This window comes from Nymphalis io, chromosome 13 (assembly GCF_905147045.1).
Source record: "Nymphalis io chromosome 13, ilAglIoxx1.1, whole genome shotgun sequence".
Classification (NCBI taxonomy): domain Eukaryota; kingdom Metazoa; phylum Arthropoda; class Insecta; order Lepidoptera; family Nymphalidae; genus Nymphalis; species Nymphalis io.
This window is the reverse complement of record NC_065900.1, coordinates 12,923,090-12,949,298: the sequence shown is the minus strand read 5'-3', so window position 1 is coordinate 12,949,298 and position 26,209 is coordinate 12,923,090. Positions and strand designations below refer to the sequence as shown.

Here is a 26,209-nt window from a genome sequence, read left to right as displayed (position 1 = left end):
GAATTCCTTCCATTTGAGCTTTAATCATAAAGCCCACCGACGACATTATAGAGGCCTTAAATTCCTCCAAAGCCTGTGTGTCCCGCACAGTGCTGGTGGACGCCTCATTTGCCACTGCCACCGTGGTCCGCATTTCCGCAAACTCACGGCGGTGGGCTTTTAACTCAGTCTTGAGGCTGTCCACCTCCTTGCGCAGGCGGCCATTATCAGCGCGAAGCCTGCGCGTCTCTTCCGCCTCGGTCCTTGATGCCAGAGCATCTACGATGGACTGGAGCGAAGATGCAGATTCTTTGAGCTTCTTGATGAAGCCACCCTTCAGGTTGCTGGATTTCTGGGCAATCTCCAGAATAAGTGCTGCATTGCGACCAGCCTCCGCACGCAGCTCCTCTGCACCCAATTTTAGGGGATCCTCCCTACGGACCTCCGAGGAAGAGGATTCCTCAGAGTCAAGCGCGATTACAGCCGTCTCCTTACGGAAAGCCCGACTTCTCAAGGAGCGCTCAAACGCCTCCTCCCTAGCCTCGGCGGCCTTTGCTTTAAGCTCGGCTTTGGCGCGAGCGAGGCCAGTTCCGCGTCCCTTGGAAGTGAGCTTCCCCCGGCTAGCACTGTTACGTTTCGCCGCCGATCTGATTTCGGTCTCCGTATCCGAACCGGAATCAAAGAGCGCAAGGCCCACAAGTGGGCGTTTACGCCCAGCATTTGCGTCGGACGACGACAACTCCGTGTCGACGTCCATCAGGACAAAAAAAAAAAAAAAAAAAAAACCAACGAACAATCAAACGAAACAAAAGAAAACAAAAATACCCTATATAAATTTAAAAAATGAAAATAATTGAACAACAAAAACAAATCAACAAACAACAGTGAAAACCAACATAACCAATCTCAAGACGAAACAACAATCCATTTGCACAGCCGAGTTCAGAATATCTCTTGTAGCGCCTGTATTGTAGTTCGATATAAACCTTCATAATAGATATGATGGGTTTTATTTTTTGAAAGTAGCTTTGTAAAGCGTGACATATGTTTAGGCTTTACCAAGATTCAATCCCTGAAAACCTCCTGAGTATTCTGGTGCTACGTTTAGCTTTCGAGTGCATATAACGCTCTTATGTATTTATAATAACCAAGTTTAAGTATGCTTTCAAAATCTTCTAATTATTCGTATCTACATAACTATGAATACTACCAATTTAGCCTACTATATAAATATACTTATTTACTTTTTTTTATCTACACTTGCATAAGAAATTCCTGTACGACTATTGTTACATTTGTAAATTATTTCTACAAGTAATTAACAATTTTATTCTATTACTAAGTAAGACAGGTGGGGATACTGAACACTGTAATTTGTGATTATAATTTCTCTCCTGCTTTACGGTGAACGAAAACATCGTGAGGAAACCTGCATGTGTCTAATTTCTTAAATTCTGCCACATGTATACTCCACCAACCCGTATTGGAGCAGCGTGGTGGAATAAGCTCCAACCTTCTCCTCAAAAAGGCAGAGGAGGCCTTAGCCCAACAGTGGGATATTCATAGGCTGTTACCAAAACTAAGTAAAAGGGAATTCTTGATATTTTATCGGTTTTATCTTCCACGTTTACCTTCATAGTAAAACTATCGTAAAAGGTAATTTGTGATTGAAAACAATAAACATTAATAGTCCATATTATAAAAGATTACACTAAAAACAACCGACACGGTTAAGTTGTCAAAACACGTGAATCTTAACTGAAAATTGTGGGTACAAAGCCAGACAAGCACCAGTGAGTTTTCAAATTGAATTTGAGATATTTATCTCGTACTCAGCACTGAAAAATATCGTGAGAAAACCTGTATTAAATAATTCTGCCGCATATATATGCACCAACTCGCATTGGAGCCGCGTGGAATAAACTTCAAAGTTTAACCAACTCTAGAACATTTGCTGTCTGCAGTGCTAAAGTGTTAGGGTGCAACCCGTGAAATATAGTGATACTATTATATAGCGATGCATGTATTCTTCAAACATCATGACGATATATATAACTTTCTAACATTTTACAACCGTTTGCTGCGGTGAGTGAGAATGGGTCCAAAATTGTTATCACAAGCTTCTAGTTAAAAATTTCAGGGAACCAACGCGCGTCGGAAGATGAAAATAATTAAGACAACAGAATAACGTACAAGGTAATGCTTCAATAGTTGTCAGCTGAAGTTGAGGTGTTAGCTCAGTACTAAATCATTTACGAGCTGTTGTTTCTGAACAGCCGGAAGCACTAATCTCAAAATTGGCAAGCTGTTACACGAGAACAAGCTAACATTAAAATGTTAACATAATATACATTTAAATTTGTTTAAATGAACGTCAACCGAAACGCATTCAAGAGCCAATATCTAATTTGACGTCCATTTGGATAATCGGGAGAGTATTCCAACTAAGTCAAGGTTTGTTTAAACGTCGTGAATGACAGTTCGTCTGCACTACGTTAGAGTTTGAAGTAAAAGCTGGATTTAGAAGATTTATCGTCGTTCATAGATATAGTTTACTTAATTCGTATTTCCGTGATAACTTTATATATGTCATTGTCTTAATGTATAGGTTGGGAAATATTGGGAAACGTAATAATAAATATACTCTATATTTGTTATTACGTTAATATTCGAGCGGGCGTGGTGACATCATTGACTATTTGAAAAAAAATAACTAAATTTGTTTCTCTTGTAATTATTATCGTTTTAAATATTATGTGTTAACATTTTCCGAGTTTATTTTTGAATGAAAAAATTATATTTCTGACGGTGACGGTATGAATAGCACATAATGATCTTTGTTTTAATACAGAATTATTAAAGTGATAGTCAGCTGACTCTTGACATTGCCAATTTGTCACCTCAAGAAATAAGATGTTAGATACATATGTTTTGAGCGTTTATTTCATGTTTTGACATTTAAATATAAGTCTTACATTTTATATTATGTATAAACATTTTAAGCTATTTTAGATATTTAAAGAGTAATTATGTACATTCTATTATTTTTTTTGTTATGTTTATAAAACTTATGGGGAGATATTTTTATTTCATAAAGTGTTATCACGGTCAAGTCGACGTTTGTTTAGTTATTTAAATAAAATATGTTGGTATAAGTAAAATAGAATATTATAACGAGATTCTAATACTCACAGCTTTATCCAGGACCCTGTTTTCCATATTTCTTATCGTGTCTTGAGTTAGCGAGGAGATGTTCTTAAGGAACGCGTTCAGATCAGCAGCAGCGTACGCTGTGTATTCCGTGTACAGAAGGAGCGCGTCAGACTTGGTGTTTCGAAGGTCGTTAAGCAACTCTGGAGTATATCTTTTCTCGAGATCTTCGGGTTCTTGTGGTTCTTCTGTACGATATCCTGAAGTGTCGATGATTATTCGCGCTGCTGGCTGGAATTAAATTTCTGAATTAAAATCTTAGTTAAGGATGACTCTTATCACTGCTTAATAATTAAGTTAATAAAGAATTATGTAATTCAATGATGTCAATTGAAGACTAAAGATTTTTCTTACTAATATAAATTTTCAATACGCGGACATATATATTACATTGTATACAAGTGAGCGCAAACTCAAGTGCACTCTCTAGAACTCGAAGTTTGAACCTGCACTCGAGAAGCATGCTGATCATAATAATATAAACGACACCTAGAAGATAAATTAAATCTTAGAAATGTTAATAAAGTTTCAACAATTTAAAAAACACAACTATTACGTCTCTGAAAATATTATTACAAGCGGCCATTACTGTCAGTTAAAATAGCAGCAGCGATTACGGATCAGGTTATTTTTGAACCTCGACTTGAACCTTGGCTGGACTTGACACTGAATGATGTAATGATATACTTTATGACATCGTTAAAATTAACGTTTGCAAATTTTTTTGAATATCTTTGCGTCATCTTTGTTTATCATATCTTGGTACTGTAAAAGTCGACTTGACATCACTACCCTAGTGGCTTTGTACAATCCCACCTTGGTACCTACCACGTCATTTCATTCTACTACTAAACTGTGATAATTTGTATTGCTGTGTTCTGGCTTGGAGGTTGAGTGAGCCATTGTAATTAATCCACAATGGACATAACATCTTAGTTTACTGCACGTTAATTACATAACAAATGATTGTCACATAAAGACAGAGTCGATTCATGGGCTATAGTGATCACTTACCATCTGATGGTCGGTATACTATATTAACCTGTACTAGGTCCATTCATCAGCAAGATCATGAAAAAATATTGAAAAATTGACGAGCCAGTTGTCGCCGGAGCTCGTTCTGCGCCTGGTCGGGGAACTGTTTCCCCACCCAGGCGAGTTTGTCCCTCCACAGATGGCCCCTCGCTCTGTGATAGAAGACCTAGTGGCTCCACCATTGATCACGGAGCGAGAAATGGAGATGGCCCTAGGCCGCTTGAGGATCAAAAACATGGCGCCGGGTCTGGACGGTGTTCCAGGGCGTGTTCTGTGCGATGCCCTGGAATACCTAGGTACAAGGCTTCGGGAGCTGTTCAACGAATGTCTGCGCAGTGGGCAGTTTCCGAAGCCTTGGAAGCAAGGGAAGTTGGTGCTCTTGCCAAAGGAGGGGCGGGCACCAGGCTCCTCTTCGGCATATAGGCCGATAGTGCTGCTGAACGAGACGGGCAAATTGTTTGAGAAGATTCTCGCAGCTCGTCTCGTTCAACACCTCGACGAGGCCGGTCCGGGTCTCTCGGAGGCTCAGTTCGGGTTCAGGGCGGGCCGTTCAACGATCGACGCCTTGAACGCCCTGAAGACTCGGACCACGGAAGCAGTGGCCCAGGGGCAAGTGGTCCTGGCGGTGTCGTTAGACGTTGCAAACGCCTTTAACAGTCTCCCATTCGAGACGATCAGGGAGGCACTCCGATACCAAGGGGTGCCGATCTATATGAGGAGACTGTTGGAGGCGTACCTCCAGGACAGGGAGGTCGTATGGGCAGGAGGCGACGGGAAGTTGGTTCGGCGTCGGGTAGGCTGCGGCGTTCCACGGGGGTCGGTCCTCGGCCCAATTCTGTGGAACGTCGGTTTTGATTGGCTTCTGAAAGCACCCGTCCTTCCCGGTATGAGGGTGTTCTGTTACGCGGACGACACCCTCATTACCGCGACGGGGCGGGACTTTGGGGAGGCGGCCCGCCTGGCCGAAGTTGGAACAACTTTGACCGTGGACCGAATGGAAATGCTGGGCCTGAGAGTCTCTATATCCAAAAAGGAGGCTCTCCTCTTCCACGGTCCACGGAGAGGCCCCCCTCGGGGGGCGAGTATCACCGGAATGGTGATCAAGGTGCAGGCCCAGATGAAGTATCTGGGGGCTTGATCCTGGACGGGCGATGGAGCTTCAGACAGCACTTCGTGCAACTCGGCCCGAAGCTCATCAACACAGCTGCCGCCTTGGGTCGCCTCCTACATAACGTGGGAGGACCGGGATCGCTACCCGGCGCCTCTATGCTGGCGTAGTGAGGTCGATGGCACTGTACGGTGCCCCGATATGGGTCGATGCGCTCACTGCTCACAACCGGGCCCTCCTGCGTAGGCCGCAGAGGGTCATAGCGGTAAGAGCGATAAGAGGGTATCGTACGGTGTCTTGGACAGCGGCGACGCTTCTCGCGGGCGATCCGCCCTGGGAACTCCAGGCGGAGGTGCTCGCAGAGGTGTACCGCTTCCGGGCCGAGGCGAGAGACCGCGGCGACCGTCCAGGGTCGGCGGAAGTCGGGCGGATCAGGGCTCTAGCCCAGCAAGCCCTGATAGCCCGGCCTGGCGACAGTGGAGGCGGTACGTCCCCACTTAAATCGCTGGGTCAAAAGAAAACGAGGCACGCTCTCTTTTAGGTTAACGCAGGTACTTACCGGGCACGGCTGCTTCGGTAAGTACCTGCACAGGATAGCACGGCGGGAAATGTCACCTTCCTGCCACGAGTGTGGTGCGCCAACCGACACGGCGCAACACACCCTGACGGAGTGTGCCGCGTGGGGGCTCCAGAGGCTTTCTCTGGCGGCAGTTGTCGGCGGAGACCTCTCCTTGCCGAGCATCATCAACGCGATGCTCGGAAGCGATGAGTGTTGGTCGGAAATGGTCTCCTTCTGTGAAAATGTAACGTCGCAGAAGGAGGCCGCGGAGCGGGAGCGGGAAGCCTGCGCCGCTGCAAACCTGCTCCGCCGAAGAAGATTGGGGAGAAGAATGAGGCGCTATGCGCACCTTCTCCCTCCGCCGCAATAGGCGTCGCTGGGACTAGGGGGTTCTCAGTACCCTAGTAATCCCCATAGAGAATGGAGGCCTGCATATGCAGGCCACCCGTCAGAGCGTCGCGGTAGCATGCGCAAGCGATCCCGTGGCGCTCCTCGTTATGACGGAAAGGGTACCGCTGGTTTTTTAGTGGGTATTCCGTTGTTCAGGGCGCACTCGGCGCCTCGGACATCGGCGAGCCCCACATACCCCCCCACTGTTCCCGTGGGGGAAACGCGTAATGCGTTTTTCCAGCGTAAAAAAAAAGACAGGTATTTGTGTACATGAATATGTCTGTTTGTTCTGAGTCTGGGTGTAATTATCTATATAAGTATGTATTTACAAAAGAAAAACAGTATATGTAGTATATCAGTTGTCTGGTTTCCATAGTTCAAGCATCTGAAAAATGTTCCAGGATATTATTATTATTATATTATTATATAGAATAACTTTTCAACAATTTAATTTTTATGAAAAAAAAAAATATAATGATCTTAAATTATATTAAAATGATGCTATGTAGTTCAAGACCACGTTTTTGTTATCTTAACTTTGTTTGCGCATACCATTCATACGTAGATGTACTCGAGTGAACGAACAAACGTAAAATCGTATCATGCTGTTTTGATTCTTATTACAAACACCATTGTGATTAATATCGCATGTTTTATTTATCTTTGTTATGCATTATCGTGTTCATTAAAATTTGCTCGTATTGGTGAGAATAGAGTGTTGCTTAGGAATAAATATTTATCAATGTTTGTAAGTTTATTTGCTTGTTACCGGTAATAAATAAAATCAATAAACATATTTTGATGTAGTTTTAGACACTCCAAAGAGAAGTGTGTTATATATTTAAGTCACTTTTATAAAACTCACATAGTTTAAAAATTTAGGATAACGTACGATATTTAGATTTTCGCTCAATTTATTTGTTTTCATTATTTCATCGTTTTAAAATTCAGCTCTTTAAGGTTTGTCCTACACATACCGGTCAAGTCAAATAAAAGTTTGTAGGCAATTGTTATATTTATAATATAATGATAATTTGTATAATAGAATTAAAAAATCAGTGTAACTTTAGAAAAAAAAAAAGAAAATCGTCAATAAAGAATCATCAATGTGGGTTCCATGGTAACGACATTAGATCATATACATAAAGGATAATTCACACTTGTGCAAGACTAACGCAATCTTAAGATTTTAATCGAATCGACACATTTAAAGTTATTACTTTAAAGAAACATTCAAAGTCACATGTACGGAAATTTATTAGAATTATTAAAAATTTCATAATATTACAATAAATTAAATCTACGAAAGTAATGTTACAAGTTTCTAAAAATATATATAAATTGATAAAGCTTTTAAAATTTATTCCATTTTTTACTTACAGTGACTACAATTTAATATAGTACTACGATTCAAGCTAGTGCATGACGAGCCTTATTTCCAACGGATAAATTACTGAATGCCAAACCGGATGCATCTCCTGACGTACAGACATACAACGTGTAACGACCTTGTTTATATACAAATATTATATGTATTACGGTATCAGTGTTATTATATAATTATGTGGTAGTTAACAGACGAACTTTAAGAGGGATGACATGTCAAAAGAGTGGGGAGCTGAGGGCACTTTTGGTGATAAAGGTGAATAGTGCGCCATCATGAGTACAGTACTCATGATGTTCACCTGACCGGAGTATAACCAGTTGGTTATACTCCGGTCAGTTGCGCAGGAGACGTTATAGTGCTTATGTGGCCAAACACACTTGTATTCATTATTTATTCAGTCCTATAATTCAATAGGACGGCAATCCGACGCGAGTGGTGACAATTCCGGCGCAGGACCAATGGCTTTACGTGTTATCCGAGGCAAGGGAGTGTTAACTCAGCAATCATCCAAATTCCGTCGCAGAAAAAGTGAATTAGTTTTTACTGAACCCAGGAGCTGGGGTCTGCAGCCGTATAAGTTAGCCAAAAGACCAACGAGGCAGCCGGTCGTCAACCCCACTTAAATAACAATGTCTTAAATTTTATACATGTTAGACACTTGAAGCGGCTTAGGTAGAGACGCAGGCAGTGTTGAAAACTATATTATGTATAGCCTATTTCAATGGCAGGAATCATAGATTTTGATATTGAATTGACGCGCTATGGTTGGTCGATATCTTGAATAGTATATGCTATTCAACGTGGATTCGTGAAAAAGGTCATTTTTAATCTCGGTTAAGTTGTCATCAAAACTTTGAAAGTAAAATGAAAGTGGATATAAAAAGTTAAGTCGATGTTGCTTTATAAATATAAAAAATATATTAATCGAGAACCATTTGTAGTACGTAATATAGCAAAGCGCTTGGAATATGTAAATAAGGTCTCCTTAGTTTTACGCCATCTGTCATTAGAATAGACTATATAAATATAGTACGTTGGGTTGGTAACAAGATTTTAATAAAAGTGAGCGTACATATAGGCAAAGATGCGATTTTAATCGGTGGTAGGGCTTTGTGCAAGCCCATTTGGCTAGGTACCATCCACTTACCACTTGTTCTACTGTTAAACAGCATTATTTAGTACTGAGTACAATTAAAGTACTAAGTGTAATTACAGGCACAAGACTTAGATCCCGTGGTTGGTGGCGCATTGGCGACGTAAGAAATGGTTAATCTTACAATGCCAATATATATGGCCGGTGGTGATCATATACCATCAGCCCATTTGTAAGTACTTTTTTTTTCACGCAGTGGAAACGTTCAGAAACCCATGGGGGCGGTAGATGGGTTAAGTGCAATTCTTACCCACTAAAACTACTGTGATGGCCGTCTTCGGCACGGGTCAGAGAGGCTGCGGGATTTGTAATTTTGATTGAATTTGTAAGTCCACCTACAAGTTGTATATTTGAATGTTGTTCCGTGCGACATGTGTTAGCTGGCGACATGGTTAGTGCATCATCTCGTTTATGTGTATGCAAATAACGTCACAATACATAATTACATTTCAACCTTGCAATTGAAACATGTGATTGCAACCAGACGGCACGTCGTATTTATATATCCGTCTGTTCATCTCGCCAACTGATCGTGTCAAAGCGTAACGAGACTGACAGCAGGTAAACAGACTTAACCGACGACATCAGCCAATGATGATAATGCCTTTATTATTAATAATATAATAAAGAGACCAAATTGCCACATGGCTAAGTAAATCTTAATGTTATCATTTTATTGATGTAGCGATCTGGAATAAGCTACAAACCTTGTCCTCTTATGAACAACAAATACATTATTATAATTACAACAAGTATTTAATGATTCTATAAGGGAGAAATCACACAGAGCTTTTTTCTCTACTTATTTTTTTTTACTAGGTGGAAACTTTCATCTCGTGCTCGTGAGGCGAATAACATCTGCGCCGAATAATTTATGATACTTCATGGCGACCACAACCGCTCTGACAAGAGTGTCACAACGAAGGAGAAGGAAACCTTCATAAACGGTTCCTATGCCCACTATGCACTCTACAATATCATAACATTACTTTTATGATAGCAGTAAACTAAGCTGTGGGTACATTATTTAATTCCATCATATTATATATGAATATCGTTATATAACATAAAATATAATAACATGAAGACGTAATTTTTACCTTTTATTATATTACCCACATTCACAGATTCTCAGAGTTATTTATTGCGTCATCTAAGATTATTACTTCCTATAATTACTTTGAATATTGAAAGTGACTAACCATCCGGTGGTCCATTTGCTCAGCTGTTTTTATAATGGACTTTGGAGATATTAACCCTGAGGAGAAAAGAGGGGTGTAATAATTTTAATGTGTGTGTAGCTCGAATGGACCGATTCTGATGCGGTTTTGCTGTTTGAAACTGGTAATCAAGATGGTTTTAAGCTAATTTTCTACTTGCAAAAGGGTCTTACCAACTTTCACAAGTCCGATTGATTTGAAGTTAGGGTCCCTCGACGCGACGATTAAAGTATGACTGGGTACTCATAATGGGGTAAAAAAGACAATAAACAGATTAGATTTTTTTACTTTTTATACATTTTTTTAACATTATTAATTATTTATTTATCTGTATCCTTATCCTCGGGATACGTTAATGTGAAATTTTATTATAGTTTCGGAGTTATGAGAAAATAGACAGATATACTTTCACGTACATACTATTAGTATAGATAATTATTAAAAAAAGTCAGAGCTACACGAAGTAATGTACATTTAAATAGATATTTGAGAATAATTGTTGTACTTGATATTGTTATCAGCGCAATAGCTAACGAGTCCTCACGGGAGGTTGTGTTGTAACCCGAGATCTGTGTTCAATGCCACGGTGTACCAAGGGAACCACATGACCGAGTGTTTATGTAATAATAAACTGTCAATTACGTTCTAAATTCAAAATATTCTATACTATACTATAACGTATTTTTTTAATTATAGAACATTTAAATTTAGAATGTGATAGCTTTATTGAATATAACTTTTTTTATTTAGTCTTGCAATATGGCCATTAAGAATGCTTAAGCATATATTATATAAAAATATTTTAAATATTGTAAATAAAATTTCCCTCTCCTCAAAAAGAGGAGAGAAGGCCTTTAGCCCAGCAGTGGGACATTCACAGGTTGTTACGGTTACGGTAAATAAAATTTCAAATAATATTAATAGAAATCTATACTCTCAACGTTTATGAGGATACTTAACAATGATTGTTATTTAAATAATAATAATATCCAAGCAATTATTTTTTAAGTCGGTGTTAATTGAGGCAAGAAAAAGAAGACTTTAAAATGATGTATTCATGCTTGCAAGCCTGCACATTTAATATAATCAAGATAATTAATTAAAAATTACTTTAATCCTTCTTGAATAAAGTATAAATCGAATTAAAAATAAAAAAACAATAATTTGACTATTTTAATTTTTCAAAACTTACAGGAGGTGATAAGTAACAGTTTGTTATCATGTTTTTGTTTTCAGTAATTATACAATTAACTAAACAAGACTAAATATAAATGGGCAATGAATTCCAATAAGTTATCGGTATGCGCTAACGGTCGGGTTTGATTCCCGTTTGTTGCGAATAATTTGTTTCGTCTATACGAAACTTGATAAGATCTGGGTGGTATAAATATACATATATCGCATTGAATGCATCTTCTTAGTTAGAGTCTGTTAGTTGTTTTGTTAGCTTAAATACTTTCAGTGCAATTATCAACCCTAGTGTTTGAGTTTTATTGAGTTTTGAAAGTTAAATAACCTTATATGTCTTTTATTTTATTTAATAAATATACTTATTTAAAATGAATATAAGTAGTTATATCAATAATTTATTTATTTATAAGTTCTAGAATAATATAATATTGTTTTAAGTTATTCATTCATAAACATGCTTCAATTCTATCCACGGATTTATATTTATTAATAAGATTACATTAATATTATTAATTGTACTACAGCAAAAGTTTGTGAAAAAATTCAGATTCAAAATATATATTTTTTTAAATTAACAATTAGTAAAATTACATACTACATAAAAAATGTTGAACGATTTTGTATAAATTTTTATTTTTTTAGCATACGTTACCATAATTTAACAATTTTCTATTGACGAAAATTAAATAACTAAAACACTAATAACCATTCTTTTTTTTAATTTATTATATAATTTTTTTTATTTCCGATTAATTTTAATACTTAAGTAATTTAAATCACTTTAAACTGACCTGCGTAGCGCGCGCAAACGTTGCGCAGACGCAGAGCGCGATGAACGCGAGACGCGCTGCCATTTTGCATGCGCGCGGTGCACTACTGCATGCGTCTGCAACTCAGACGTACACAATTCGTAAATATAACGCGCGCTGTTGTGGAGATAGTGCTATATACGTCCCCGTGACTATGTCGCGTCATATATATGTATATATTACATCCATATATATATACATCGAAATAAATCAGCCCCTGTAATGTATTACCCGTTTCGAAACGTATTATTAGTATTAGTATATTACTGGTGGTAGGGCTTTGTGCAAGCTCGTCTGGGTAGGTACCACCCACTCATCAGATATTCTACCGCAAAACAGCAGTACTTGGTATTCCTGTGTTCCGGTTTGAAGGGTGAGTGAGCCAGTGTATTTATAGGCACAAGGGACATAAAATCTTAGTTCCCAAGGTTGGTGGCGCATTGGATATGTAAGCGATGGTTGATATTTCTTACAATGACAATGTCTAAGGGCATTGGTGACCATTTACCATCAGGTGGTCCATATGTTCGTACGGCCTTACTATTCTATAAAAAAAAGTATGTATATTTCAATATCAGTTCCACTGATAGGGCTTTGTGTGAGCCCGTCTTTGTGGGTACAACCACGTCACATGTTCTACCACGAAACAGCGATACTTAGTATTTTTGTCACCATCCCGCATTGGAGAAGCGTGGTGGAATAAGCTCCAAACCTTCTCCTCAAAAAGAGAAGAGGAGGCCTTTAGCCCAGCAGTGGAACTTTCACAGGCTGTTACGGTAGTATTTTTGTATTCTGGTATGGAGGATGAATTAATGCAAATAAAGTGATCAGGGCCATAATATCATGGTTACTAATAATAATTTTGACTTTTTATCGTCCCGATTAGATATTTGAGCCCTGGTCTTTGGGATCTGCAGACTTGTAAGCGTGTCACTAGACAAACAAAACAGTGTTAGGTGTAAATGCCTATGTCCATCTTTGGGGTTCAAGCTTGCGTCATACCAAATTTCACCAAAATCGGTTTAGTGATTTAGTCGTGACAGACAAACAGACAACAGACAAGTGTTACTTTCGCATTCATTATATTAGTATAAATTATACTTTTCTGAACCATAAAGCTTAAATGTATAATCGAATACATTTCGTTTGCAAATATTTTTTTTAATTCCATTGTAGTTTTTTAGAAATATAATCTTCGCTAGCCCGTATCTATCACCCCTCTTAAACCAGGGTGTCGCTATGGGAGGAAAAACAGTATAAAAAACTTGGTATAGACGAGTCTACACGAAGCTCTTTTAATGTTTAAGCTCAAGCACAAGATGAAAGTTATATTATAAACACAAATTAAAAGCACATGAAAATTCAGTGGTGCTTGCCCGGGTTTCAGTCCACGACCATCGGTTCAGATTTACGCGTTCTAATCATTGGGATATCTCGGCTACTATCAGATCTTCATACCCAAAAAAAATTTAATAATCTGGATGACAAGGGATATCTAGCAGACGTGAATCATCAAAATTGTTGGTTACTGAAATAACGAGGGGGTAGAGGGTGGCGGTGGAGAGGGGGCAAGTCGGATTAAGAAAGGTTCATGTCTTATTACCTACAAAATACATATAAATACTTGGGTCTTATCATCTACTTTGATTATCGCTCGTTAACATTTCAAAAGCGGAAGGAATTGTTATGATTAAAAATACAAGTGGTTGGTTTAAAGTATTCTTCATAATTTTCAGATAAAATACTTTAAATAACACGCAGTTAGACACTTATACAAAACGAGGTATATCGTTTTAACAACTGTGCTTAAATATGAAGGTTAATTTAAAAAAAATCTATGAATGTCGCACTGGTGGGCTAAGTCCGCCTGTCCTTTTGAGAAGAAGTTTTGGTGGTCATTTGTTAGCGGAGCACCCGCTCTTGGCTCGACGAAGTTCACCCTAGGGAGCAAAGGTCTGCGATGGTAACGAAAGTTTAAAGAAAGATTTAACATTTCACGTGTTTTTGGCCCCAGGGTTCCGCCTATATATTGATCATCAGACGTCGGAGCCTTCGTCGTTTTCTATGAGCGGGATCAATCGCTTTGCTTTCTCGTTTAGGAACGTGACAAACACAAAACGTGGCTACGGGCCTTCACGTCGATTTCCTGCTACTTAGTAGCGTGAGTGGACTAGTGTAATTATAGGCTCTTTGGACTCTACTACCACTTACCATCAGGTGGAGTAGAGTCATTTGCCCTCCCGGCGATATAAAAAAAAAAAAAAAAAAAAAAAAAAAAAAAAAAGGCACAAGGAACATAACTTAATTCTCAAATGCTGGCGATCGGCGATGTAACGAATTATTAATATTTCTTTCAGCATCGAAATGCAATTTCTCAGTCCTCCGCCTACCTATTATTTTACAAATAAAAAAAGATTCTTTATATTTATTAGTTAGCTTTCTAGATCGGATGGGTCTGATCGTTCATATTATAATAAACTGGATTGTAACCTGCACGAGGAAAGCAACTCTTGGATCACACTAAAGCAAGATTATTGCAATAACGAACATAGAACAGCTCATCGTCATCATAAGAATCTTGTTTGTTTTAAGAACGTGTTGGAACGTGAAATTCGCTGTCATGATTTGGCAGAAACTCTCCATGAACGAATGCCCGTGGGCGACGCTTGTTGATAAGAACATTTCAAAACATTTGTTCCACTCATACATATTTTCCCGTTGAATCGAGTTTTTGATTTAGTCAATTGTTTCTTATTTCAATATCCGTTAGCTGTTGTTTATTTGGGAATAGAAATTGTTGATAAAACACCTTCACCTTGTTGATTGCTTATTATTTATATTGGGATCTTTTAAGCTGTTTTATTTTCTAAGCTATTTTTTTGAAAGATTTAATTGCAACATTCGTGTATGTAACGTTTGCTTGAAGCGTTTTTGACGCAAATGCTTCACTTATTTCTTTCGCTTACATTTAGTTGCGCGTTAAAATTATTCAAACACCGAATACAATTTTATTTAATAACAATTATGTTAAATTATTTATTAAAGCCTGATGCAATATATTTATTTGAAAAGTGCATAGATGATAATAACTACAGCACGATGTACTCTGTGGACTGTTTGGCGACCTCAAAATACAAGAAATGTAAACATATTTTATTATCAAGACTTACAGATATGTGTTGCCAAGTTAAAAACACACGCTGTTAAAGAATTATAAAAAACTTATAACCAAACTACATTTATTGATTAATTATTCTCTAATTATATATTTATATTATTACATTAATAATGATATCAGTGAAATATCAAATAAAACAATAATATTGTGATTAATACAAAACGAAGGTGTGATTTTATCTTTTGATATGGTAAATCCATACCTTCTTCTTTTTTATCTACTATTATTATAATATATTATATTATAATAACTGATAAGTTAAGAAATAAATGATAAAAAAATAGTAATAATTAATAATAGTATTAATTGTTTAAATATTTAAAACTTGGCCCATAGCACATCGGTTTCCTTTGATCTTCACACTTGCGTGAGCCTTGATGGATTGTCGTCGAGGCATTCTTTCAAATCGAAGGCTGTATTAGTCAGTACAGCGTCAGCGTGAACAAACAATTATTCATTAATAATACTGGCAATTATATAATATTACATTTAAAAAATGACAGATTTTTTTAGAAGAGTTAGTAGGGAAGTAAATTTCAATGTCATCAGTGTAACGCACCAACCTTTCAGTGGCCCGACCAGTCGCGTATATAATAACAATTGTTCTTAAAAAAACTGGAATGGAGCAATAAAAAGTGCTGATTATTGCCACAATAACTGGTGAGTGAGTGGTACCACCCCAGACGAGACTGTACAAAGGCCAGATACCAGTAAAAAGTCTGTCATACTCGTTTACGCTTGTGTTTTTACTTTCTTCGTCATTATCAAAAGATTATTAAGTTATATTGCAGCGCCGTTGTTTTTTATTTTCTTATTTATATAGTAAAAATATTATTAAAATAATAGCATAGTAGAGCATTACTTAATTCTGTTTAATTGAAAATTAGTGAATTAGAGTTTATATTTTAATTTTTTATAGACGATATTTGATATTGTTGATATCGTCACACTTCACGACATACCAGCCCTTCCATCTCGCTAAGAACGTACCGTACGTACACGCTGATTGATAAGAGTAAGATAAAATAAGATCTGGTATCTTAATTTTTTTTTCCACAATGCAATTTAATGATTTCTTATGTTAATTAGTGATTCGAGCAAGATAGCTTAAATGCAATATATTTAAATGATAGCTTAAAGTTCGGAGTATATGTAAATATAATTTTATATAATTATTATATGTATTTTTTATTAATTATTAAAAATATTAACTATAAAGTAGTATAACTTAAAAACAATCACTAAGAGCAGACTTATAATATTTCAGTATATACAACATCTGTGGTTTTATTTTCGTGGGATATTGAGCCGGTTGGCGTGGTTGGTAGATACTTGCCTTTCACGCCGAAGGTTGTGGGTTCGATTCCCACCCAGGACAGACATTTGTGTGCATGAACATGCATGTTTGTCCTGAGTCTGGGTGTAATTATCTATATAAGTATGTATTTACAAAAGAAAAGTAGTATATGTAGTATATCAGTTGTCTGGTTTCCATAGCACAAGCTTTGTACAAGCTTAATTTGGGATCAGATGGCCGCGTGTGAAAAATATCCCAGGATATTATATTATTATTATTATTATATTAGTATTTATTCGGTTTTTGCCGCAACCGGATTTAGATAGGGCAACATACAATTGGAATCATACATGAGAAAAACATCATTCCCTTAAATCTATTTCGACATGCTTGAATGTCTTTTCCTGTGCTTTATTTATTGTGACTGCATACGATACCTTCACAGGAAATTGCGTCCTTTTATAACTAAAACGTTAATCTGTTTTTTTTTAATAAGTACTTATTATCAACTAACCGGCTAAGTGGTTTATTTTTCATCACGAGAATCGTAATTGCGATTCAAAGGGGAAATGCTGTTAGCATTCTTGCTAGCATTCCATCATCAATTAATTTTTATTTGTATTTATTTAAGACGTTACTTCACTTGTAACCGACTAACTATAAATTAACAAGTAATAATATGTCAATGCTATAAAAAGTACTAAAAACTGTCTGTTGTCTTATCTCGATATCTTTTATAACAATTAATATTTTATAAAATGATTTGGCAAATAATGCATTATCTTAGAACAAAGTTGATTACCATACAAAAAATTATAGTCAACCTTAAAAGATAGACATATATGCATGGACGAGTTAACCGACTGCTACCAGCATAAGCTGAACCCTATTTAATATGATTGATCATATAGATCCGAGTTTAACTTACATTGGAAGTTTAAACCTCTGAAACTGTCCATTTTTTAACTTTGAAAGTTTATGGAACTTTCAATCATCATCATTTTACAGACTATTGTCTATAGGTAGCTAAAGTTTCAGCCAATTGAACTGAACAGTTATTTTATAACAATTTTATCGAATATATGTTCGACGTGTTTATTTAAATTGACATAACTTTATTATTTATGAACCGGTTGAAATAAAACGAACATTTTAATTGAAGTTAGCCACAATACATGAGTGAAAACCGCACTCAAATCCATTAAGCCGTTTCTAAGATTAGCGTGCATAAACGCACAGACAAACAGATAAATTCTAACAGTCATTGTTTTGCGTTCTATTGCGTTGATAAAGGCCCCCGGTAATAGTTTTTTTCATATATCTTTCATGTACAGACAGTGATCAGTTACAGATTTATTATATGCATAGATTAAGTTTGTTGCCGGTTCTTCTCCGTAGAATCAACAATCCGAACCGGTGGTAGCATTATATTAATATTCAAATTGATAAATGACGATTCATGAGTGCTTTTTAATTTTTTTTTCTTTTTCTGGCTCGTGTCTACGCTTGTTTCGCGCAAAATATTCTGCCAATGTCACGCAGAAAAAAAAACACATGTGAGATTACTTCTTGTTAGAAATATTAGAAAAAAATATATTTTACATTAACGTTGAAAGCAAATTTATATGACAGTATTAAATTTTTCATCTTAAATATTTTGCGATTTTAGTTTATTTAGTACGATCTCTTCCAGGCCAAGGTGCTATCAATTTACCGATGAATAAATAAATAATTATTAAGTTCCAATTATTATCAACAAGTGTTCTTTGATTTATCACCACATTCGCTTGTGTTATTTATCTCAACTATGATATTATTCAATTAGTGTACTTCTATCATTATTAAGCGCAATGTAGACAGCGTGACTCTACATGCACTACGTGTATACGACTTGACTCTATCATTATTTTTTAATTAAAATATATAGATTATATATCTTGTTGTTTGGGCGGTGGAATATGTTGTACTATCAGGGTAGGCCAACCCTACAACTGATTAGCCACAACTGTTTGGCCACAATTTATACCTTCGGGCCTAGCCATTCTCGATTTTTTTTTGTTTATTTTTTTTTTATTTAGAATAAGAAGGCGGACGAGCATATGGGCCACCTGATGATAAGTGGTCACCAACGCCCATGAACATTGGCATTGTAAGAAATCCTTTTTACCCTAAATTTAAGCTTCCCTATCATTTCCAGGTCTAAGTAACTACAACCCAAAGTATAAGTTACCATGTGTTGTGTTTACATTATGTACATCTATTAAGATTTTAAAGATGTTCAAATGTGTATACTTTATCAATGTCGGTTCATTATCTCGCGTGTTTAACACAGACACACTTATCCTATCCCTTCTTATATACATAAATAGATAATTATTGATTGATTACATTGTTTATTCAACGACGTTGGATATAAAATGGAGGCATGGCGTGTCATTATGTATTTAATTTACGAGTTTAATTCAGGGACTGTTGTTGCAACAGAATTATTAGGCAGGAAGGAGACTTGACTAAATCTAGAAACATTTAAGTTAAAACATCATTTCTCCATTTAAAAATCATATCAATAGAAATCCTGAAACAGTACTTTTCATGCTTCGAATACTTTCCCCGATAGTAGTAGTAGTAGTAGATTTATTATTTTTTAGCTTATTTTGTAGGGTGGTAGTAGAAGAAATAGCAAATTAATTCATTCCACTTTTACTACATTCACTTCCTATGGGTATTTAATAACCGTGTTACAAAAGCAGAAATATTATGTACATAACTAAGAGCTTGACGATTCATAAATACTCGTAAAAGTCTATTTGAATAAAAATATTTTGATATGATTCAAGTTTTCTTTAGAGAGAATACTTAAGTAGTTTAATTGATAAAATTCATATAAATCAATTTCCTACCGGTTCATCTTTGTAGAATCTACATTTGCTACTTATCAGTAGTAGCATGAAGTAACTCGTATGAGTCTACATAAATTTTAATTTCAACCTAGACATTCTTAATTTGGTTTACCTAGCCTAGATTCTAGATTGCCTATGTCATCTAGGAAACAGGAAATTACTAAGTGTTTTCAACAGAACTGAAGCATTTACACTCATTGTTTGAACAAGTGAAACTGCGTATCATATTCATGGAATTCAAAGATATGAATATATTGTCCAACGAATTTCAATAATTGTTTTTAACAAAATCAAAATGATCTTAAGCTCATTTCAAGCGTCCTGTCCCAGAATGAAATTGGATTTAAGACTACAATCGCTCCGGAATACTTAGAAGAACCGGATTATGTCAAATCTTTAAAAAATAGTAAATTGTCTATGATCTCATCCCAATGTCTTTCATAATATATATTGACAGTCCACCACAAGGCTGCGTGTGAGCAAGGTGTTTGTCAGTTAACTCAGTGATGATTGATACTAAAATAGTATATACTCATCATCTCAGTATATCACATCATAAGATATTCTACAACAGCAGTACTTGGTACTGTTGGGTTCCGGTGTGAGCCAGTGTTATTACAGGCACAAGGGATATAACATCTTAGTTCCCACGGTTGGTGGCACATTGGTGATGTAAGCGATGGTTAACATTTCTTACAATGCCAATGTCTATGGGTGTTGGTGACCACTTACCACCAGGTGGCCCATACGCTCGTCCGCCTTCCATTCTATTCTATAAAAAAAAATACTTGTATAAACAAAGATTAAAGACTAATTATAACAATATATATATACTGTTAGATGGTTAGTTAGGTTAGAGGTGGTTATTTTATTTCTTAAATGATATACATTGCCAAGTACATGTAATTAAATATATGTATATTATATTTACATATATTTAATATGTAAATATAATATACGTGCTACAGCACGCTTGCCTAGAAGAAACCAGTCTATTTAGCTTAAGACCAATATATAGTTATATTTAAATAATATTTTAATTTCGATTATGAGTTCGGTGGTAAACACAACTCTAGTGTCTTCTATTGTACAAAATACTGATTAAGCGCTATTTTTTAATCGTCAACGTAACGAAATTACATATTATGATAACAACTTGAGAGGTCTCGCTTTAGTCTTGTAACACGAAGCGTTTCCTGATATTGTACTTGGAGTATATGAATGAGGTCTTTGCTGTTACTCGAGATAACAACGCCCTTGTTGAATATAATTTGATTAGTGTGAATAACTTTATCTGTATACATAAATATTTAAACGTAAATTTTTATTAGTAGTTAGTTAATCATTCTTAGATATTTTTACAGTATTTAGTTTATCGATAGATATTTCGGCTGCTGCAAAAGTTACAGAAATTGTAATGTTACATTTCGTTATCAATACCGCTTTTTACTAATTTTATTTTTACAAATTTTTTTTTTTATTTCCAACTGTTTGTATAATATGTTAATCACGCCTTAAGAACTTATATTTTTTAATTATTAATTGTAAATCTGGGAAGTATAATTACATTTAAGATTTAAGACATATATAAACAGCACTGAATATGTCTCGGTTATTTCGAGACGGACCAGATGAGAGACAAGGAAAATAAAAATTGCGTTCGAACTATCAAAAAATAAAAATTGAAACTTTTAGCGCGTTCAATTATTAAAATAATCATTAAGGGCAGTGCTACAAATAATAATTGTAATAAATGTGTTATATCTTTCATTTTTTAAGAATAAAAATAATATTTCATTATCATTTTTGGATAAAAATGAGTTCCTTAACGGGGAAAATGAATAGCTTATTATGAATGTTTCTTCAAGTATTCAAAATCTTTAAAACGGTACTGCTAAAATGGAGATATAGATAGTCTAGTTAAATAAATAAGTGCTAAAATAGTTATTTTAATAATATGTTTGGCCTGGGCCCTTAGCTTTGAGAGCCCAGGAGCACTACACCGCCTGGCCCTATGGTAGCAACAACACTGCTGGCCATATTCCTAACATTATGTAAATAGATTGTAATATAATTTTAATATCAATGACAAAATCTTTTTATATTGACTTTTAATTTATTCAGATGCATTTATAACATTTATATTAGTTTATAAAATATTTAGAAAATATTTCATCTGACTAGCTGATAAGCTCAGCTTGATACATGGACAGCACAAGGAACCCAATAGCGTACACCGCAAGTACCATGTCCATAACGGTTGCAAATATTTCTCTGGATATATGATTTTCAGCTACACGTCTAATTTGACATCTAATATGATTACAGGCTCTTCCCAAATGAGATAGAAATATTTCCGCTGTACTCAATATGGTGCTGAAAATAAATTTCGTTGAAAGTGCCATCTATTACATTCTCTTAGAACTTTTTTATAACAATGTCTAAATAACAACAAGCGCCATCTAAAACTCATTTTTAAACTGTTTAGAGTATTTATGAAATACTATGAATAAATTATTAAAATATAACAGTTATACGGTAATAGGATAATTATAAAAGATGTTTTTATTCGAGTTATAAAGAATAACTATGAAATGAATGTTTTATTAAACATAATTCCTTTGTATTTGACTAGATGGCGTTAATAAGCTTAAGAAATGGTGCAGATGAATTTTGCTAGATGGCGCTATGTATTAAAATAGAGGATAAAATTAAAGCATCATTTATAAATTGCGGTACAGTACTTAATATTTTTGAAAACTGTATCTGTAATTTTGAAAACACCGTTTTTTGATGTTTCCTCAGCAATTTTCATTAATACGTATTAACGAAAATTGCGAGTTCAAATTTGGAAACATATATGAATTTTAAATGTCTTTGAGGTTCATTAGAGCAACAGCTATCACGTTTCTTCAACACAGGTTTGAATAAAACCATGTGGCAGAACTTGATTAGACACAAATGCAGGACGACGTTGTTCTGTACGCCGAGCAATAAATCAATTATAAACATAAAGTAAGCACAGTTAAGATTCATGTCCCAACTATTGGATCAAACGACTTGTGTTACCATATTTAAATATACAACAACCTGGGTGAACATCTCCAACGGGTAGTGTTATTCACAGTGAACAGCGGTAGGAGCATAGCTAGTATGTACCACATTCCTGCTCCATGGTCAGATACTGCTAGAGTTGAGCGCTGCACAAGAGGCACCCTCAAAAAAAAAACAATTAATATAGATATATTGAAGTTACCATTTAGTAAAGATTCCACTTTATCATAATTATGAGATGATAGATCTATTTAAAGACATATTTGCTTACATGTGATATTTTAAAGATTCCTATTAATCATGTTATATATCTACATAATTAGATTTTTAGGAAAATTGGTTACGAGCAAAAGCAGTTCATACGAACTAGTTTGGCCGCAGCATATCTATTACTATGAGGTATGTAAGGTATGGATTTGACGTTACTAAAAACATCACTAAAAACATGAAGCTTTCTGATGGAGAGTAAACCAGAGATTGAGATTTGTGTGGTGGATACATTTAAGGACATTAAGCGCTTTTTATATCTCAAGAAACCTTGTTTTGGCAGTCCAACCCCAGACAGTGACACTCTGAGATATAATTGATTAAATAAGAGCTACGTAAACATAAACAATTTCTTCAGCTTTATAATAATTAGGTAAAGATAGATTTATACAAAATGAAGCTGTCATAATAAATAATAATATTTATTATTATTACCTGCTTCCCTGAACCCCTGAGGTTTCAGTGGCGTTAACACTACCACTGATCCAATGGTCTACATCCCTGCTGAACACACTCTGGTCGCTGGCCATTGTGTAGGAGGACGAGCTTGTTGGGCTGGCCTGTAGTCAAATGGTAGGATTTTCAAAATTATATATAAACTCATATTTATAGCACAAGAGCAAAAATGACAACACTTCTAATATACATATATGAAAACTTTTAATTTATATATTTATAATTTTGGAAGTATATAATCTTCGTTTAATTAGCGATAAATCCAAGGGATTATCTGCGACCCTCGCCTGTTCTCGACCCACCTCTCGAGTTTGCCGTAAACTAAGGGCGATTTATAAATCTATCAACTGACCTGTTATTGTACAATTGTCATGCAGTGGAGTGTTCGGTCAAAAGATGGGTGAAATAATAATATATTTAAATAAGATGACAATTCTGAGATGAATGACGAGAAATGGACAACATTTATGCAGAATATCATTATGGTCGGTAGAAGTAGCGGAAAACATCGTGAGGAAACCTGCATGTGTCTAATTTCACTGAAATTCTGCCACATGTGAATTCTACCAACCCGCATTGGAGCAGCATGGTGGAACAAGCTCCAAACCTTCTCCTCAAAAAGAGGAGAGGAGGCCTTTAGCCCAGCAGGGGGACATTCACAGGCTGTTACGGTTTACGGTACGTTAGAAGTAGTAGTTAGTAGAAATTAGCAGTAGTACAACGTGGAAGCATAGCAAACAAACAAATTCACTTTCGCGTTTATAATATTGGGGGGTATATGGGACTAATAGCGCGGAGTGACGAAATGAGCGGGAAAGAACCAGCGGTACCGTCCCGTCTGTTCAGGGGGCGTCACGGAATCGCTCGCTGATATATATATTTGATAATGTGATGTATGTTTGTAAAATGTAAAAGATTGTCCTAGAAATTGTACCGTTCATACTATTAGTAATCGGAAAGAGCATAAGCTGGTTACGATTGTTACCTGATGTAGTCGACATAGGGTTAAAAATTGTTATGTCGGGCAATGTATACGCTTTTACAACAGGATCCCAGAACACGTTTAAAAATGTTCAATTTTAAATTAAAAAAAGTCGTTTTAGGAACGTTTGTTTGTTAAAGGATATTATAAAACTAATGACTAGGTGACAATACAACTTGCATTATCTAAATAATAATCTAAATAATAATCCCTGCTTCCCCCTTCCTTCTTAAGTCCACGCGAGCTGGTTCTCGATGTCACCGCCTAACTGTGACATCAATTCCATCGCGTACAAAGAAATTTGGCAACTCCTTTCTTTGTCGCACTTCCAAAAAATGGAATTCCTTACCAGCTCACGTGTTCCCCTCCTCTTACAACCCGGGTTCCTTCAAACGAGGCGTGAAGAGGCATCTTGCGGGCCGGCAAGGCGAAGGCGGCTAGTGCAGAACGTTTTTCCCGTCTGTACTGGCCGTCGTCGCGTTTGGACTCTACTACCACTTACCATCAGGTGGAGTAGAGTCATTTGCCCTCCCGGCGAATATAAAAAAAAAAAAAAAAAAATTGCAGGCGGAATATGAATAACTGCACTGTAAATACAATTGTTGGAAAGAAAATGAAAAATCTCGCTGAGTGTGACTAAAGATAACCTGCAGTACAACAAACCAAAATACTATTTAAACGCAACAACACAAAGTATTGCACACACATAGACAAACAAAGGTTAAAACCTGGGTTTCCTGAATTCCCCCTTCTACTTCTGCCGGTCTAGGTATCGGGTCATGAAGCGTCGGTTCCAGAGAGTTCTCTAATAACTCTCTCGCAACTTCCATGCTTACGAAAACGCTATCAGAATCTGTAATCATACATCATTATATATTTTTGTACATTGCTTAACTCGCGTCTCAGAATTGACTAGCAAAACAAATTAATGTTATGTAATAAGAAATAAACCTACTTCCTACCTAATTACGTCACACTTAATAGGCAAGTAGGCTACTTGTACTGATATAAGATATTAATAACTTTACTAATACATACATTTTGAATACATCTACCACCTCTATCATACGACAATTTCTCTTTTTATTTATTATTCTAACTTGTTATTAAATCTTAGAGGTAACTTGTCACATTACATGTTAATGGTATTTACAACTTTTTACTTTTATTTCTTGTTAAATTTATACTTACTCTGCTATCAATTTTTCTAGGTAGCTCTAGCACACGTCACAGTTTTATGGCATGGCTAGAGAAAAAATATTTCTAATTCATTTTGATTTTATTACGAACATCACGATGGAAATGAATTTTTATAAGTATGACAGCCTAATCATTTTTATATTTTTTTATTTAATATAACCTTCATAGTATATGTGACAACTTCCTCACTGTACGAGTACCGTGTTAACAATAATGTAAAGTATTAAATTTATAATACATATATCCAAAATATTTGTATTTAGAATGTCCTAATTTACATATTAATTAATTCCAACCAAAGTATAATTATAATTAGTTCCAACCCAAATTAATATCAAAATATTTTAATCAATCTCAAAATATCAAAATATTTAACTTATTCGTATTTATGTCAGAATTGTTTATGTTGATGAGACAGAATATATATACAGCTTTTTATTCTGGTAGAATTCTTACATATTAGCTACATGGACCAGTTCTACTAACAAAGTCACTTTATCGCAATCGAATCGAATCGGAACGTAATCGTTGCCGTTTATTCTCTTATTCTTTAATTTAATTATTATCAACTACTGACATAAAAGTCAACAATTAAGTTACGTTTTGATATCAGGTTATATTGTAACATCATATTGGATTGGTTCCCATACGAATAGATATAGAATAGTCAAAGTTAAATTGTAATTGAATCGAGAACGTATCGTAACCTTTAAAAATGATTAGCAGAATGTTTCCTCTGATTTGAATGATTACATTTGAAAACTATGTATTTTTTTACTTTAACGGGCAACATTTTGTTCATATTGCCGTGTTCTATTTAATGGTCTAGCTTAA

The 26,209-nt window shown here is 35.8% G+C and overlaps 2 protein-coding genes across 2 annotated transcripts in view; both read right to left on the bottom strand.

Annotated features, from left to right (window-relative positions):
* The window catches only part of LOC126773034 (uncharacterized), a 31,095-nt gene extending 18,925 nt beyond the window's left edge, over positions 1 to 12,170 (bottom strand). Inside the window, exons 1-2 of the mRNA XM_050493655.1 lie at positions 12,024 to 12,170; positions 3,172 to 3,420 (exon numbers count right to left, since the gene is read on the bottom strand). Coding sequence (XP_050349612.1) covers positions 3,172 to 3,420; positions 12,024 to 12,086 — 312 coding nt within the window. The 5' untranslated portion in view covers positions 12,087 to 12,170. The remainder of the gene's footprint in view (positions 1 to 3,171; positions 3,421 to 12,023) is intronic.
* Positions 12,171 to 21,531: 9,361 nt separating this feature from the next.
* Positions 21,532 to 25,496, bottom strand: LOC126773038 (uncharacterized). Its single transcript, XM_050493662.1, has 5 exons — positions 25,367 to 25,496; positions 24,904 to 25,028; positions 23,173 to 23,297; positions 22,507 to 22,632; positions 21,532 to 21,792 (listed from the first exon to the last, which is right to left on the bottom strand). Exons 2-5 carry the CDS (start codon positions 25,003 to 25,005, stop codon positions 21,597 to 21,599), a joined length of 549 nt encoding a protein of 182 aa, XP_050349619.1. The 5' UTR covers positions 25,006 to 25,028; positions 25,367 to 25,496; the 3' UTR covers positions 21,532 to 21,596.
* Between the last annotated feature and the right edge of the window lie 713 nt (positions 25,497 to 26,209).